The 16,110-nt window shown below is 48.2% G+C and overlaps 1 protein-coding gene across 7 annotated transcripts in view; it reads left to right on the forward strand.

Moving 5' to 3' along the window:
• Positions 1-16,110, forward strand: part of LOC100954750 (F-actin-monooxygenase MICAL2) — a 226,707-nt gene that overhangs the window by 86,400 nt on the left and 124,197 nt on the right. For all 7 annotated transcript variants that reach the window (XM_023516167.1, XM_023516250.1, XM_023516270.1 and 4 more), the window contains exons 4-7: positions 5,828-6,035; positions 9,527-9,643; positions 10,987-11,088; positions 14,206-14,361. In XM_023516167.1, the coding sequence (XP_023371935.1) occupies positions 5,828-6,035; positions 9,527-9,643; positions 10,987-11,088; positions 14,206-14,361 (583 nt within the window). The remainder of the gene's footprint in view (positions 1-5,827; positions 6,036-9,526; positions 9,644-10,986; positions 11,089-14,205; positions 14,362-16,110) is intronic.

Below are 16,110 nucleotides of genomic sequence, written 5' to 3' on the forward strand. Positions count from 1 at the left end.
GAGAGTTGGGGGCAGGAAAGGGCCAAGTCAGATTAGATGAGACTCAGCTTCCCGCCCAGAGTGGGCCCTGAAGTCTCCATGAAGCCCCCCTTCTGGCCAGTCCTCTCTCAAAGAATCCTCCATGGCTAGAACCTCAAGTGGCTGTATCTCTCACGAGTCCCCCCAGCACTGCCCTGCAGGCGTGAGGCTATGAGGTCAGGGTCCCACAGCAAGGCCCCCAAGGGCAGGTGGGTGGCACCTTAGATTTGACAACTCTCCATCCTGTGGTTTGGTAGCAAGCTGGTTTTGCTCGTGGTAATCCAGTAACAGGCTTCCTGCCTAGGTTCCGATAAGCAGCTGGTCCTGAGAACCCATAAAACCACAAAGCCACATTGGGAAGTACTGTGGCACGTCCCTGGCATTGGCCCTCTGCCCCAGGGAGCTGGCTGGCAGGTCAGTATGCTGGGAGGGTTGCTGCTACCAGGGAGACAGCACCGTGCGTGACCTCCCATTGCCTGGCTCACTGCCAGGGCCACTAGCTCACCAGAGGAGGCCTGCACTGTCCAAGCTCAAACTCCTGCTGCTGTGGCACCGGCCAGTGTGGCTTTTCAAGATTCGCTCAGGATCAAGCTCTCCTGTGTGCAGCCTATAAACTTCTACCCTAGGGAAGCACACTCAGCTCAGCCTGCACACGGCTTGTCCATGTGTACAGAGCAAGACTGGGGCTTCAGGCTGCGTACACAAGGCCTCTCCTCCATGCAGAGGCCCTGTGTGCCCAACCTGAACCCCCCGCCCTGTTCAGGATGCCACAGTGTGCTCCATGCAGGGAAAAGGTGAAGTCACCTCACTTCATCCTGACCTCACCCCTAAGGTCAGGCTTCAGTGCCAGACAAGTGGATAAGAGCACACACCTTGACCCACACGGCCTAGATTTGAATCCAGACTTGACTGCTCACGCATTACATGACCTTGGAGAAATGTCCTATGCTCTTTTGTCTCCATTTCTTAACCCCAAATTGGGGATAATGTGGATCCTTTGGGCAAGCTGCTTCACGCTTCCATGCCTTGGTTTCCTCACTTCTATAGTAGAGATAATAATAACACCGTCCTAGGGCAGTTGCAAGGATGAAATACACAAAGCGCGGAGGACAGTGCCTGGCGAGTGGGCAGTGCTGGGCACGGTGCAGTCTAGAGATTACAGCCATCCTTCCAGCTGAGGTGCGGGCGGGGAAACAGGCTAGTGAGGGGCAGATCCTGGTCACGTGCTCGCTCTCTGCCACCCCCCTCCTGGCAGTGTCTGCACACACGGCTCTAGGGAACACAGGCCAGGATTCAGCAGCGGAAATCAAGCCTGCAGACAGCTAACCCCTGGCTTAGCCCCTGGTCCCCTCAGCGGCTCCCTCTGGGGATTGAATTGCTTCACTTGCTTCCACATTCTTGACAGGGTCCCAGCACACCCACTCACTTCTGGGCTGGCCAGGGGACGGCTGGAAGATGCACCGTGCCATCAAGAAGTGGGTTGTGCTTGCGGGGCCCCTCTTAGGAGCAGCAAAAGTCCTGTGTGGCCCAGACTTTGGGCGAGTCAGTTGTCGGCCGCCTTCCAGCCCCTTTGTAAATAAAGAGCTGGTTTTTCTGTGTGGTGTGTGTCTCCCCCTTTGCTATCATGGAGGCCTAAACACTGTGGGGCTTATCTATACAGTGGATTTCCTGCTGGTGTTGGATCTGCCCTGCTCCGCACTGGGTAATAATTTATGTTGCCCAAACACACAGATATGCTGACGTCCCTGATGCTGGTGGCCTTGGCGCCCTCAGCTCCTCCAGTCTGGGTGGGAATCTGCAGACATTAACCCTAGCTGACATGAACTGAACATCCCAGTTATGGATGGGGAGCTGGCACTGGGTGGGCAGGAAGGGTGTGGAAAGTTCATTCACCCATTGACTAGTTATTGAGGCCTTTTCTGTGCTAGGCCTGGTCCTGGGCTCTGAGTGTGCAGTGATGCAGAGGACACGGGGCTCAGACTGGCTGTGGACCAGACACAGATAACTGTAACACACAGAGCTGAGCTCCTGGGTAGCAGTGAGCACAGAGGAGGTGGGAGTATAAGGGAGGGGCATGCCGTGGTAACTGGGGGGCTTAAGGAAGGGTGAGGGCTGATTTTACTGAGTACCACTAAGTCCTCAGCAGCAAAAGCCCGGTGGGACTGGGGAAGTGGGGCACTCCTCCGTTTTGAGTCATTACAACTCTTGGCCTCTGTGGTCTGTTCATACTCTGCCCGATGTCCAGAGCATCCACCGTGGGCATGCTGGGCAAGTCCTGTTCTCTCCTGCTCCCTGCCCAGATGTGTGGCTGCCATGGTATTGGGTCTCCTGTCAGAACGCCGAGTTCCCATGTTAATCATAACAAGCATGTTCCGAGAGGAGCCTGCCCGGCCCCTGCCAGCAAGCTCTCTCCCTGGCCTTGATAGCATCTGCACCAAATTTTCTCCCTTTATATAATTAGGCCCGTTGGTATTTGCTTTGACTTTAGGTTACGGTATGACTGGCATCTCTGAAATTTCAGGCCCGAAATATGTGCTGGGGCCCAGGATGGTGGGAAAATTGAGCTTTCCCTGATGGGATTTTAGGTTTAGCTGGAAGGGTTAGAAACAGTACACCAGCTACTGTCTGCATGCAGAGTGCAGCAGACCCCGGGCTGGTGCAAAAGGGATCTCCTGCCTCATCAGGAGCAGAGCTTGGTCAGGCCTGGTGGAGGCGAAGCATGCAGAGGGCTCCTCTCCTTCCCTCCTGCCTCTCTTCACTCCACATCCTCCCACCCCCTTCCCCATCCCTGGCCCTGGAGGGACAGAACTCAGCAAAGGGGAAAAGATGCAGTAACTGCAAAGAAATGCAGTGAATCTAGACTTAACCCCAAAGCAAACCTCACAAGTGCCAGGGTTTGGAGTTGTGCTTTGAAATGACCTGTCATTGTCTAACTATGTCTGCCAAGGAGCTGTTTGGGGAGTGAGATAAGGAGAGGGCTGGCTTAGGGTGGTGAGGTTGGTTCTCTCCAGAGGCCCCATGCAGAGAGGAAGCAAGTGGGCTTGCACACCCACTCACTCCCCGACGTCTCCAAGCTGGATCTCAGTGGTGACTTCATTTCCCCTAATTAGGTGTCCACAAACTCTCTGGAAGGTTCCGACCAGCAAGCCACACTGATTATGGTGTGGGAGCTTCTGATGTGCTTGTTTGCACTTTCCCTTTGGGACCCCGGAGGCCCAGCTGAGTGATAGCTGGATGATGGAACATTTGCTGGGGGAAGGGGAATGTGTTTTGTTAAGATAAGGTTTGCTCTCAGGCAGAAGGGAAGTTTCCAGATACCCCTGCATGTTGAAGAGTGAGGGGTGGGTTCAGATCTCCTTGCCTGTTGCCTTGCTGGGGGTAGTCTCAGCCATTTAGCTTCCCCCACCCCCGTGAACTAAATATTATTCCCCTGCTTTTAGTCAGTATTGGTGCTTTTCATAAGATTTTGTTTGAATGAAAGGACTGTTGCTGAACAAAATTAGACCATTGTGTCTTTCCAGGGGAGGGACCCTTGCCTTATTCAACATGCAATGTCCATTGAAGATCTCGTGTGCAACTTGTATGGAGTCTTGTTTTATCACTTCTGCCCGTGTGGCCCCAGTGCCAACAGGACCAAGACCACACCCCTTTTCCTGGCATTTAAGATCTTCAGCATCTGGCGTCAGACTAAGTCTCATCTCTTTCTCTTCTTCTCTTCTCTTCTCCCAAAGTTTCCTCCTTTCCATCTACCTTAAACTTCTTCCTCTTTTCTTTTTGAGTGGGCTGTGCCCCCTGCTGAAATGTTCTTTTTTTTTCCTTCTTCTTAAACCAGAAGCAATAGAGCATGGTAGGCTCTGGAATAAGACCACCTGGGTTTGAGTTTTGGCTTTGCTCCTTTCAGTCCCTGAAACCATGAGCCCCAATAGCTCAGCTGCTTTGTGCCTTTGTTTTCCCACCTGTGAAATGGGCGTAATGTGTAGTAGTACTTCCTTCCTATGGACCTAATAATAATTCCTTAGATTTGTTGTGAGGATTAAAACTAAAACACATATAGCACTCGAAACAATGTCTGGTACACAGCCGATGTTCAATACATGTAGTAAGCTAAAATAGGAATAATTTTTAAGGACTCTTCTCCATGAAGTCTTTCCCAGCCTACCAGGCAGGATTAGTTTTCTCCCTTCTGGGCTCTGCATAGAGCTCCTAGTTATTTATTTCACAAGCCTGAATTTACCTCTAACCTGAGAGTTCCCAGAAGACAAGGACTAGGTCTCAACAGTAAGAATAATACCATTTACACCGATGCATGCCAAGCTCTGTGCCACGTGCTCTGTTTAATAGAATTTTTTATTAAGATGTAATTTACATGCTATACCACTGACACTTTTAAAGTGTGTATTTCAGTGGTTTTAGCATATTTACAAATTACACAACCATCTCTACTAATTGCAGAACATTCCTAAAGGAAACTCTGTACACACAGCTGTCACTCCCCACTTCTCCCTCTCTCCTTCCCTGGCCTGCTCTGATCTACTTTCTGTCTCATGGAATTTCCTATGCGGACTTTTCCTGTAAGTGGAATCATACAACATGTGTCCTTCTGTGTCTGGTTTCTTTCACGTAGCATAATACCCTCAAGCTTCATCCATCTATGAGGACTTCATTTCTTCTTAGAGCTGAATAATATTTAATTGTATGGATATACCACATTGTGTTTCTTCATCAGGTGATTGCCTGATGTTTCAGGGTTGTTTCTACTTTTGAGCTGTCATGGATAATCCTGCCGTGAACATTCACGTGTAGGATTTTTGTATGAACATGTTTTCATTTCTCTTAGGCGTATATACCTGGGAGTGGAATTACTGGCTCAGATAGTACCTCTGTGTTTAACTTTTGCAGGAATAGCCAGCTTGTTCTAAAGCATCCGCACCATTTTGCATTCTCATCAGCAACGTATGCAGGTTGCCGTATCTCCATATCCTCACCCACACATGCTATTTTTATTACAGCCATCCTAGTTGGTATGAAGTGAGGCCTTTCTCTTGTGGCTTTGATTTGCATTTCCCTGATGGCTAATGGTTTGGAGCATCTCTTCATGTACTTACCATTTGTACATCTTCTTTAAAGAAATGTCTATTTCAAATCCTTTGCCCATTCTTTAGTTGGACTGTATTTTTATTGTTGAGTTGTAAAAATGCTTTATATATTTTGGATCTGAGTCTCTTAGCAGATGTACAATGTGCAAATATTTTCTCTCATCTGTGGGATTGTCTTGATACTGGTTTTTGAAGCACCAAAGTTTTTAATTTTGATGAGGTCTAATTTCTCAGGTTTTTCATGTGTTGCTTTTGATGTTGTGTCTGAGAAACTATTGCCTAATCCAAGATTGCAAAGGTGTACCATATGCTTTTTAAATGTGACCTTATTTGCAGGAGAAGAGTAACAGACACATGTCACGGATAAGGAAACTCAGCATCAAATGCCAGAGCTGGGACTTAACCCAGTTCAGTTTGCCCCTGGGCAAACCTCATGTGTGTCTTCCTATGACTCTTCCCCAAGTGTGTAACTTGTGTGTTACCTCTACCTCTGTGTCCCTCCCATTGGGCTTGGTACAATGGCTGGTCCCTGCTAGGACCTTAGGTACTATATGCCTGGACAGATGCATGACAGGCCCTAACAGGTGTACTGTTGGCACTTGCTGGCTGACTTGGGAGGACAGGGGTTCACACCTCACTACACTCCTGACTAGGGGTGCATGTCTCTGATGCTAAAGGTTACTGAGGGGCTCTCTGCTCACTCATCTCCACAGTGTCTCATCATCGGGGGAGGACCGTGTGGTTTACGCACTGCCATTGAACTTGCCTACCTGGGAGCCAAAGTGGTCGTGGTGGAGAAGAGGGACACCTTCTCCCGGAACAACGTGCTACACCTCTGGCCTTTCACTATCCATGACCTGCGGGGCCTGGGAGCCAAGAAGTTCTACGGGAAGTTCTGTGCTGGCTCCATCGACCATATCAGTGAGTACAGCCACTGGTGGTCCCCCGTGAAGGGAAGGGCAGACTGTGGGTGCTACACCTCTCTGCACATGTAGGAGTCCCTGACTGTTCCATCTTACAAGTCCCTGGGGGCTCCCTATGCCCAACTAACAGACATTCAGTGAAAGGCCTACATGAGGCCTTATCCAGGACCTGTGCCGTGTCTCACTAGGCTGGAAGAGCCATGTGGTCAGGGACTGTTCATATCTTAATTACCAAACTAGCTGTAAGGGCAGTAAAGAGGCTTGACACAAAGCAGATGCTTGATAAACATCTGTGGGATGAATGAATGAAATACAAAAACCAGAGACAGAGGTAAATAGCGTAGTCTGTACCCTCAGGGAGCTCACCAGAATTTTGCCAGTAACACAATGTGCCTTAATAGAGTTAGTCACACTTGCTAGAGGAATGCAGAGGAGACAGCCGTACAAAACCATTAAATGAGGCAGATAGTTGAGACGCTCTGTGCAAATGAGTTTGGGCATTATGCTGCCAGTGCTGGGGAGCCATGGCAAGTTTTAGAACAGAGAAATAACTTCAAGTATGTCTTTCTGACAGACCTCATACCAAAGTTTTTATAACTTGAGCTTTAAAAAGAGAGAACAACATGATGAAACTTTTGCTAGACTTAGAAAGGGAACATGGATTTCAGGTCCTACCTAGGCCATCCCTGAATACTTTCACAGGACGAAATGAGTACTGAGGCCATTCTGCTCTGTCATTGCTCAAGCCTGGGTCTCCCAGGGCAAGATCTGTGTAGACAGGCTTTGGGAAGGGCAGCTTTGCAGAGAAGAGGTCTTAGCCATTTTTATACAGTTGACCCTTTGAACAACACATGTTTGAACTTCTATACACACACTTTTTTTCGATCACATGCAGGTTGAAAACACAGTATTTTTGTTAAGTGAAACACACACATAAGGAGGGCTGACTTTTCCTATCCTCAAGTTCTGTGGGGCCAACTGCAGAATAATTACACATGACTGTAGAGCAAAGTCTCTCATGAAAGTCATGGAGGTTAACACTGCAGGGAGAAGTCAAGGGTTTGAGCAGATTTGGATATAAAATCTGTCTCTTCCATTTCTGTCTGACTTGAGTCAAGTCTTTCACCCTCTCCAAGCCTCAGTTTCATCTCCTATAAAACGTAATTAATTCCTGTCTCCCAGAATTGTGGAGATTACATGAGGTCAAGTTCGCACTATGCCTAGCACATAGTAGGTGCTCAGAGGTAAGGGGTGGGATGAGAAATTCTCCCCACAAAGCTGGGTCGTGGTTATCCAGTTACTGGTGTAAAACTGAGCAATAAGTAGAAGACACAGTGAATAAGAGGCAGCCGTGGTCCCCAGACTACAGGCTCTGAGCTGCTTCTCTCAACCCATGTTCTTCTAAGGACAAGACTTGATGGGAAAAGGGACTGGGGTTTGGGTGGGAACGACTGGAGAGAATTATCAGCCACACAGGGTGTAATTTATTCAGACACAGGAGAATTTACCAGCAGTGGCCCCAGAGTTTATTCCCGCTTTGGGATGAGAAAATTCCAGGAGTCCAGCGGAAAGAAATTTGGATTTGCCCAGAAAGCTGCAGCATCAGCTTTCAGCATGTTCTCTACCACCCACAGAAGAATGTATATCGGTTACCAATTTAGAATGACGGCACTGAGCGCCACGTTCCCACAGAGTCTTCCTGAGATGGAGCTGGGTGCCAGCAGGCCTTGTAAGGGCCCTGGGCAGTGGGGCTGGCTTCTTGACAGGGCCCCCGCTTCCTCCTCCTTCGTGGGGCTCTCCTGTAACCCCTAGTCCTTGGAAATACTGCAGCATACAAGAGTCTAGAAATGAGACTGAGATGGTCAGAATGATCGTTGTCAAGGGCAGCTCCAGTGCCAGCGAGAAGGAAGGCAGGAAGATTTTATTGAGCATCTATTGTGTGCTGGAACAAAATGGACTGGAAACCCTGAGGCAAGGCCAGGCCTCCCCTGGAAAGAAGGACCTTCATGGCAGTGGGTGGATTGGGGCTTTTAAGCCCCTACTGATTGGCTTCCTCTCAGCTCAGCATGTCTCCAGCCCCAGCTGTGTCCTCCTGCTCAGCATTGCTCAGTAGTTCCCAATGTCCTGTGTTAGCGTCCTCCCCCGGGTCCCAGTGGTGTGTTCCAAACCCCAGCACAGCCTCCTCCTTCTGAGCAGATGGCCTCCCCCCACCCCCAGCTCTGGGAAAGAGAAGCCCTTGGCGGTGCTCCGTGGCCAGCCCCGCTTCCCTCCTCCGCCACCCGAGCACCATTCCTTCCTCACACTGTGTCAGAGCAGAGCTGGCTGCCCCCTTCCCTCCTTGCCACCTGCCCCATCACTGGGTCTTCCTCCTGCTCACCTCAGGCTGGCCCTCCTGCCCTCTGTTGTTGCACTGTTACCTCCCCCTGCCTCACAGTATTTCCTCTAGAAAGAGGAAATGTAGACCAAGTCTACACTCCCTTCATACTTTCTTCCATTGCAGTCTGAGTTTTCCCACCCGCCATGCTAAAAAGATTTTCACCACAGTCTCCAGATGCTTCCTAACTCCCAAGATGACCTCTCGCCATCTTCATAGTCCTCAATCTCTCCATGGGATGTGAGATTTGTGGTTCCTCCTTTCTTGGCTCCCAGGGCCCTAACTCAGGCCCAGTTCTGGCTCTACCACCCCCACCCCACCATATTCTGCCCATTCTGTGTTCCTGTGTTCCCTCTGTTAGAGGGCATGCTCCATGTCTCCTGTGCCTGGCATGGCACCTGGCACCTGGCTCAGTAAGTGGGAGCTGTGCTAGGCCCACTAAATACTCCGGGGCCCAGGGAAAGTTAGAACTTTGCACTCACTCTGCAGGAAGTCCTTGAAGCCATGTGCATTTGTCCTGAAAGGCTGCAGACAAACTAGGGAAACGGGGTTCCAGTTATTGGGAGGGTTTCAGAGAGTAATTGGGACATGGATAACCACAAACCAGCTTTGTGGGGAGAATTTCCCACACCCCCCCTTACCCTGGTGACTAAGAACTGAGGGCCAGGCCCCAGCTAATGAGTCACTGACTTGACTTCAGCCCTTTGCTCTCTGTCTACTCCTCTTTCCATCTTTTATCTTCCCAAACACAAGGCCAGCTCAGGACGGAGGCTGGAGACGGAGCCTCCAGCTAGAGTAGGGGCTTGGATCCGACAGACCTGGGTCCAGATTCTCATCTTGCTACTGTGTGGCCTTGAACAAGTCACTTAGCCTCATCAAGCCTCAATTTCTCATTTGTGAAATAAGAATAATAATGATCCCAAAGGGCCACCGTAGGGGTTAAGCCAGGAAACACAGAGTGTGGGCCCATGATTAGTACCCAAGAATGATCATTGCTGGCAGACTGCTGTGCTCCCAGATCCTTGAGCAGCAGTGGTTACGTAGCACCCTGTATGCAGGAGGTGCTCAATCCTTGCTCCTCACAGTTCTCTCTCTTCCCTTCTCCTTCTTAACAGGTATTCGCCAACTGCAGCTCATCCTATTCAAGGTGGCTCTGCTTTTGGGTGTTGAAATCCACGTGAATGTGGAGTTTGTGAAGGTTCTAGAGCCTCCCGAAGATCAAGAAAATCAAAGTACAGTATCATTTTCCTTTTTCTGTCTAGAAATCAGATATTTCAAAATGGAAATCACATTTCCAGCTCTCAGAGGATGTTTCTGTTAGAGTTATTTTTATTGGGCGCTGCTTGGCGTCATTCCGCTGAAGCATATTTTACCCTTTTTCACTAATGCTGTCAGCCCCCAGGAGGTTTATTATGAAGCTGTTAAACCTACAGCCTGGTTGCCCCGCCCCCAGGGAATGCTACTCTGGTGCTTGAAATCTGACCAATAAGTAAAAGACATAGATTTGATTGTTTGAAGTTCATTCATATGTTCTTCAAGCTGTTTGTGTGTTCACACGTAGATATGTGGCTGCACTTCTTGTATGTACCCTTAGATATGTTAAAATCCAGCAAAGAAAATCAAGCTTCTAGAGCAACTATGACACGAGATTCAAGACACTATTGGTATATGATATTTTAGAACTTTATTGAAGTATAATTTATAAACTATAAAATGTACTCATACAGGTACATCTTCCTTTGTACTGTTTCTCTTTTTTAGTATGCTTCTTGAAACTCTGATCTTTTACACAAACATGGAGAGAGTTTGCTCAGGATGGCCATGCTTCATTCTTAGTGTCAAAACCTGCTGCTGCCTAGGAAGGGCTTAGAGTTTGGGGCCAGCTCAGTGTCAGAGACCTCATAATCTCCAGCATAGGGTGCATCTGTGATTTCTCCCATCCCCTGCCCAGAACATTTGAGAATTTAGGGAAGGCTGTAGTTAGCTCTTATAGCAGGACAGCATTTGTTATTTAGCATTCAGAGGCCGGGTGCTATTAACCTTATTCAGACCTCCCGTGGATGCCAAATCTTAATTATGTATATGCAGCCAGGCTTCATCTGAAAATGTGTTTATAAAAGGCAGCATATTATTCAACAGAACATCTTGGGCGTTCTGAGCATAGAAATTGAAGCTGATTTCATCACACCCTGTACCATTTCACTGGCCAGTTAGCAATAGAAGGTGCTGAAGAATGTGGGGAGCGTGAAGAGAACACGGTGCAAAGTGTTGAGGGAAATCCGGAGCGAGTGAGACTAGTCTGAGAACCATGGAGGATTGAGTCCCAGCAGAGGCCAGGAAACCCAGGCATGGCATTGGCATCGCTGGTTTGCTTTGCCTTGGGTTGAACCGATACTTCAGATTGGAGTGTGAATCGGGCCTGCTCCCGGCCTCTTCTCTGGAGGCTCTCCCCGGGGGTGCATGCATAGTTCATTTGCATAGTCATTTGCATAGTCCATTTCTTGTGGCCGACAGAGAAGGGGTATAATCACTCTTTCCATTTCGGCCAACTCATCTCATTTTTCTGTCCTGGTAGAAATCGGCTGGCGGGCAGAGTTTCTCCCCATAGACCATGCTCTGTCAGAGTTTGAGTTTGATGTCATCATTGGTGCCGATGGCCGCAGGAACACCCTAGAAGGTAAAGATTCTTCTTCTTGAAGCGGGGATAGAGGGATGGGAGTGGGAAGGGATGTGTCCAAGAAGGTTGGAGGAAGGTGGGCAAGATGGCAGCCACCACAGCTGGATGGGGGTCTTGATAGAGGGGCAGACAGTCCTGTCCTTCCTTAGTAGAGTGGCCCGTCCCCCCTCTGTGGCTCAGCATTAAGAAGACAGCCATTTTAGCCTATCTGAACCTTGGTTTCCTCAATTATAAATAGCAGAATCCCCTCAGAGTGTTGTTATAAGGGCTGAGAAAAGACCAATATGTAAGAATGCTTTATAAAGTGCCCTGGAAAAACCATCACCCATTTATTGAGCACCTGCTGATGTGCTAGCCTGGGTGCTAAGTATGTCCACGCTTACTTCATCTAGAGTAAATAGATATCTAGAATAAACTACTACTATTAGTGGTAGTAGTTTACTTTCAAGTATAATAATACTAATTTATACTTGAAGGAGGGGCCATCTCTTTTCTTAACTTTGAGGCACACCCACTGCTTGGTAGTTAGGTGAGTCTTGCCAGACTGTCAAGGTACACAGGCTGGGCTCCTCTGAGTGCCAAAGCTGGGAGCACAGCCTGCCTTCCTGGAGTAAGATCCAGTTAGGTCAAGGGGAAAACCCCACTGCCAGGGGCGCTCCAGTCACCTCCACCCCAGCTCTAGGACTAATCAGGCCACAGGTTACACTAATTAACATCACTGGTACTAACCAGAGGCCACGGTGGCATCTCTGAGACGAGGAGCAGTTCTGCTTTTTTTCATTTACCCCTCGGGGTCACAAACTGCATGTGCCTGCCTGGGGGAACATATCCTCTGAGGGCAGAACACACTCTCTGAAAGGGGCTTAGAAAACTCAGGATCCCTGGGCTACCTGACCCAGAACCTTCCCATCTGCCGCACAGACAGGGCTGTTGGCCACTCACCTTCCTTCTTCCCTTCCATATCTACCTCCCCACTACTGATAACCCACATTTGACAGGAGATTTTTAAGCTGCCAATCTGGATGTTGTACCATTAAAATTTATGATCACTTTGGTGGTTTACTAAAAGTATAAGCTGGAGTATTTGAAATCCAGGCTTCACTGCCAACTTGAGTATAGTTCTGCCTTTCATGAACGTGGAAAGAAGGGTGGGAAGGATGGAGCCCTTTGAGACACTCAGGACAAGATGAGTGGACCAGAGCAGGCTTTCCCAGTATGGGTACCATTGATGCTTGGGGCCACCTAATTCTCCGTCTTGGGGCACCCTGTGCACAGTAGGACACTTAGCAGTGTCCCTGGTCTCTACCCACTAGACACTGGGTGCACCCCCAAGTGTGACAACTAAAAATGTCTCTGCCCATTGCCAAGTGGCCTTGGGGGTGAAATCACCCCCAGCTGAGAAATACTAGGCCAGAGATGAATGGTCATTTCTAATCCTTTGACAAAAGGTCTAATGAGGGATGACAGAAAGGGAGGGATATTGAACAGAAAGCTGAGGTTTTCAGTCAAAGGGATTTTTGACAGAGCAATTGAGAATCAGCGTGAGGCTGGAGTATGTGGTGGGAGCGATGTGGGAGCTTCCCCACGGGGTCTGAGGAGGGGTTATGATAGGAGAGTACGCACCTGTAGGCCAGCACCTGGAGTCCCACAAAGTGCACAGTGTGCCTGGGACTGGAGGAACTCAGGGCTGCAGGGATGGTCAGGTGCTGGCAGAGGGTTTAGGAGGGAGATGCTGTGTTAAGAAGAGACTATCTGCTGTGATCCATCTGCAAGCCACTGCCTTTCAAAAGCAATTTTAATATACGTCATTGAAAACAGTAAGAATTCTGAAGAATGAGTGCTAAATTCATTGCAAGTTAGCATTCTGTCAGTAGATGGAATACATTCTATGTGTATTGAGTGTGTACTGAGTTCTGGTTGCTGGGAGTTGATATGTCTTTCCTGGGGCTGCCCTAACAAAGGACCAAGCACTAAGTGGCTTGATCAGCAGAAATGTGTTATCACACAGCTCTGGGAGGCCAGAAGTCCAAGATCAAGGTGTCTGCAGGGTCGCTTCCTTCTGAGGCTGTGAGTAAGAAATCCATTCCAGGCCCTGCCCTAGCTTCTGATGGTTTATTGGCAATCATTGCTGTTCCTTGGCTTCCAGAAGCATCATCACAATCTCTGCTTTTAACTTCATGTGGTGATTTTACTGTGTGTATTTGTCTCCAAAGTCTCCTTTTTATAAGAACACTAGTCATACTGGATCAAGGCCCAGCCTATTCTTGTACGACCTCATCTTAACTCACTCCATGTGCGATAACTCTATTTCCAAATCACAAAGTTACATTCTGAGATATTAGAGGTTAGGACTTCAGCATATGAATTTCAGGGGTTCAGGGACATAATAAAACCCCTAACAATGGGAGATACAAAGAAAACTTGTTAAAATCTCTGTTTGCTTGTAATCCTAGCACTCTGGGAAGCTAAAGGCAGGTGGATTGCCTGAGCTTATGAGTTTGAGACCAGCCTGAGCAAGAGTGAGACCCTGTCTCTACTAAAAATAGAAAAAACCAAGTCAAGAGGATTGCTTGAGCCCAAGAGTTGGAGGTTGCTGTGAGCTATGATGCCAAGGCACTCTACCCAGGGCGATAGCTTGAGACTCTGTCTCAAAAAAAAAAAAATCTGTCCTGCAGAAATTCAATTGAATAATCCTACTTTTCAAAGGGGGCAAAACATGAAAAATGCTAACAAAGTAGTTTTCACCCTTTAAGGTCACAGTGCATGTGAGTCTGTCATGGTGTATCTAACGACAGTGCCTAACACATCTTTCAAAGGATGAACCCTGCAGTGACCTGTTGGGAAAGATCACTTTAGCCTTTGTTTGTTGAGGCCCAACCAGCATCTAGACATCTTAGAAAAGGACAAAGTTCCACTGGTTTCAGAAGCACCCCGGTGACATGCTTCCTCCTTGGGAAGGAACCTTGACCTCTCTGTCTGCTCCTATTCTCTGGAAATCCAGAATTTTGTCATCATGGGTGGGGGAGTGGGGCATCTGAGAATAGATTTCTCAGGACTTTTTCAGTTTTTACACCAAATCCAGAAGATAGACCCACTTTTTCCTTTCTCCTCATGCAGGGTTCAGAAGAAAAGAATTCCGTGGGAAGTTGGCTATTGCAATCACCGCCAACTTCATAAACAGAAACAGCACAGCTGAGGCCAAGGTGGAAGAGATTAGTGGTGTGGCTTTCATCTTCAATCAGAAATTTTTTCAGGACCTTAAGGATGAAACAGGTAGGACCATCACCTTTCCCCCAGCCAGGCCATTGACCAGGGTTTCTAAAGTTCACAGAGGGGCATGCTGTCCTTCTGGGTTCTGGGAAATGGAGAAACTCCCTCTGATGGAGAGGAAGCAGAGGCTTCTCCTTAGGATAGGTGATTAGTGGGCGGAATTCCTTCAAAGATAAGAGAGATTCTTGAGGGAAGGTTCTGAGTGTTGTACCTGGAAAGCAGTAGTAGAGATCTGCACTGTTGACGTTTGTTCAGTGCCCACTGTATGCCAATTCTCAGTATTATAGGGTACCGAGTAGAGGCTGCCATGATCCCTTTCAGAGCAGCTCCCTGTCCAGTGAGGAATGGCCACAGAACCACCTTAAGGCAAGAGATTAACACCATGTCCTAGATTATCGTGACACTTGGGGGGCATACTGGGGAGGAGCCAGCACCTGCAAGTGGGATCTGAAGAAGCCTGGGTGCCTTTGTGTGGTGCAGCAGCCACACAGCTTCATGAAGGCCCTCCAGGGCCACCCTGGGAATGTGGTGCTTACTGACATCGGTTGTCACCCAGCCATGGGCCTAGAATATTCACTGAATGCCTACTCCGTGCCAGGGCCTGAGACAGAGCAATGAGCAAAACAAAATCCCTCTCTCCTGGAGCTTATGTTATTCCAGAGGGGTAGACGGTCAATGAGCAAGTGAGTGGCACATCAGGTGGTGACAGGATGGTAGAGAAAGAGAAACAGGGGCAGGGGAGGAGAGGGATCAATCACCTGTTCCCAATGAAGTTGATTCCAGAGTTTTTCCTTTCCTTTTAACGGATTAAAAATATATACTTCTTTTTGAAAAGGCAGTGTTAAATAAAATCTTTATAGCAAAAGTGAATCATCCTCAATCTGACCCCCTAGTGCAGGAGCATTCTCAGTCGGGCCCTCCTGTTCTGTGACTCTCCACCTGCGTAATTTCCACGGGGCTCTCGCTCCACTCATAGCGTCTGTGCTCTCAGTTATTCTGCTTTCCTCAGCCAGTGTCACGTTCTAAACATAACCTTCCTGATGGTCATTCTCAGGGGCCACAGAATGTCTCATCGAATAGACACATTGTCATGGCCTAACATTTAAACCAGGGATGGGCAAACTGTGGCTGGCTACGTGTTTTTTGTATGGTCTTTGGGCTGAGAATGGCTTTATATTTTTAAAGGGCTGAAGAAAAAAAAGTCAAGAGAATAATATTTTTTTTTTTTGTAGTTTTTGGCTGGGGCCAGGTCTGAACCCGCCACCTCCAGTATATGGGGCCAGCGCCCTAACTCCTTTGAGCCACAAGCACCGCCCTCAAGAGAATAATATTTGTGACACATGCAAGTTATATAAAATTCAAATCTTAATGTATGAAATTAAGGTTGATTGTGACACGGCCCATTTATGTACATTGTGGTCTGTGGCCACTTCCACCATGAGTGGCTGTGACAGAGACCATATGGCCCATAAAGCTAAATATATTTACTATCTGGCCCTTTACAGAAAAATTTGCTGACCTCTGAATCAGGCCTTTCAGTTACTTACTATTAGATAAAGCTGCTTCTGTTAAATGCTTTCTTTTCTTTTCTTTCTTTTTTTTTTTTTGTAGAGACAGAGTCTCTCTCACTTTATCGCCCTCAGTAGAGTGCCGTGGCGTCACACAGCTTATAGCAACCTCTAACTCCTGGGCTTAGGCAGTTTTCTTGCCACAGCCTCCCGAGTAGCTGGGACTACAGGCACCTGCCACAAC

The sequence above is a fragment of the Otolemur garnettii genome, unplaced genomic scaffold, assembly GCF_000181295.1.
Source record: "Otolemur garnettii isolate 467f Iridium unplaced genomic scaffold, OtoGar3 scaffold00001, whole genome shotgun sequence".
Taxonomy (NCBI): Eukaryota; Metazoa; Chordata; class Mammalia; order Primates; family Galagidae; genus Otolemur; species Otolemur garnettii.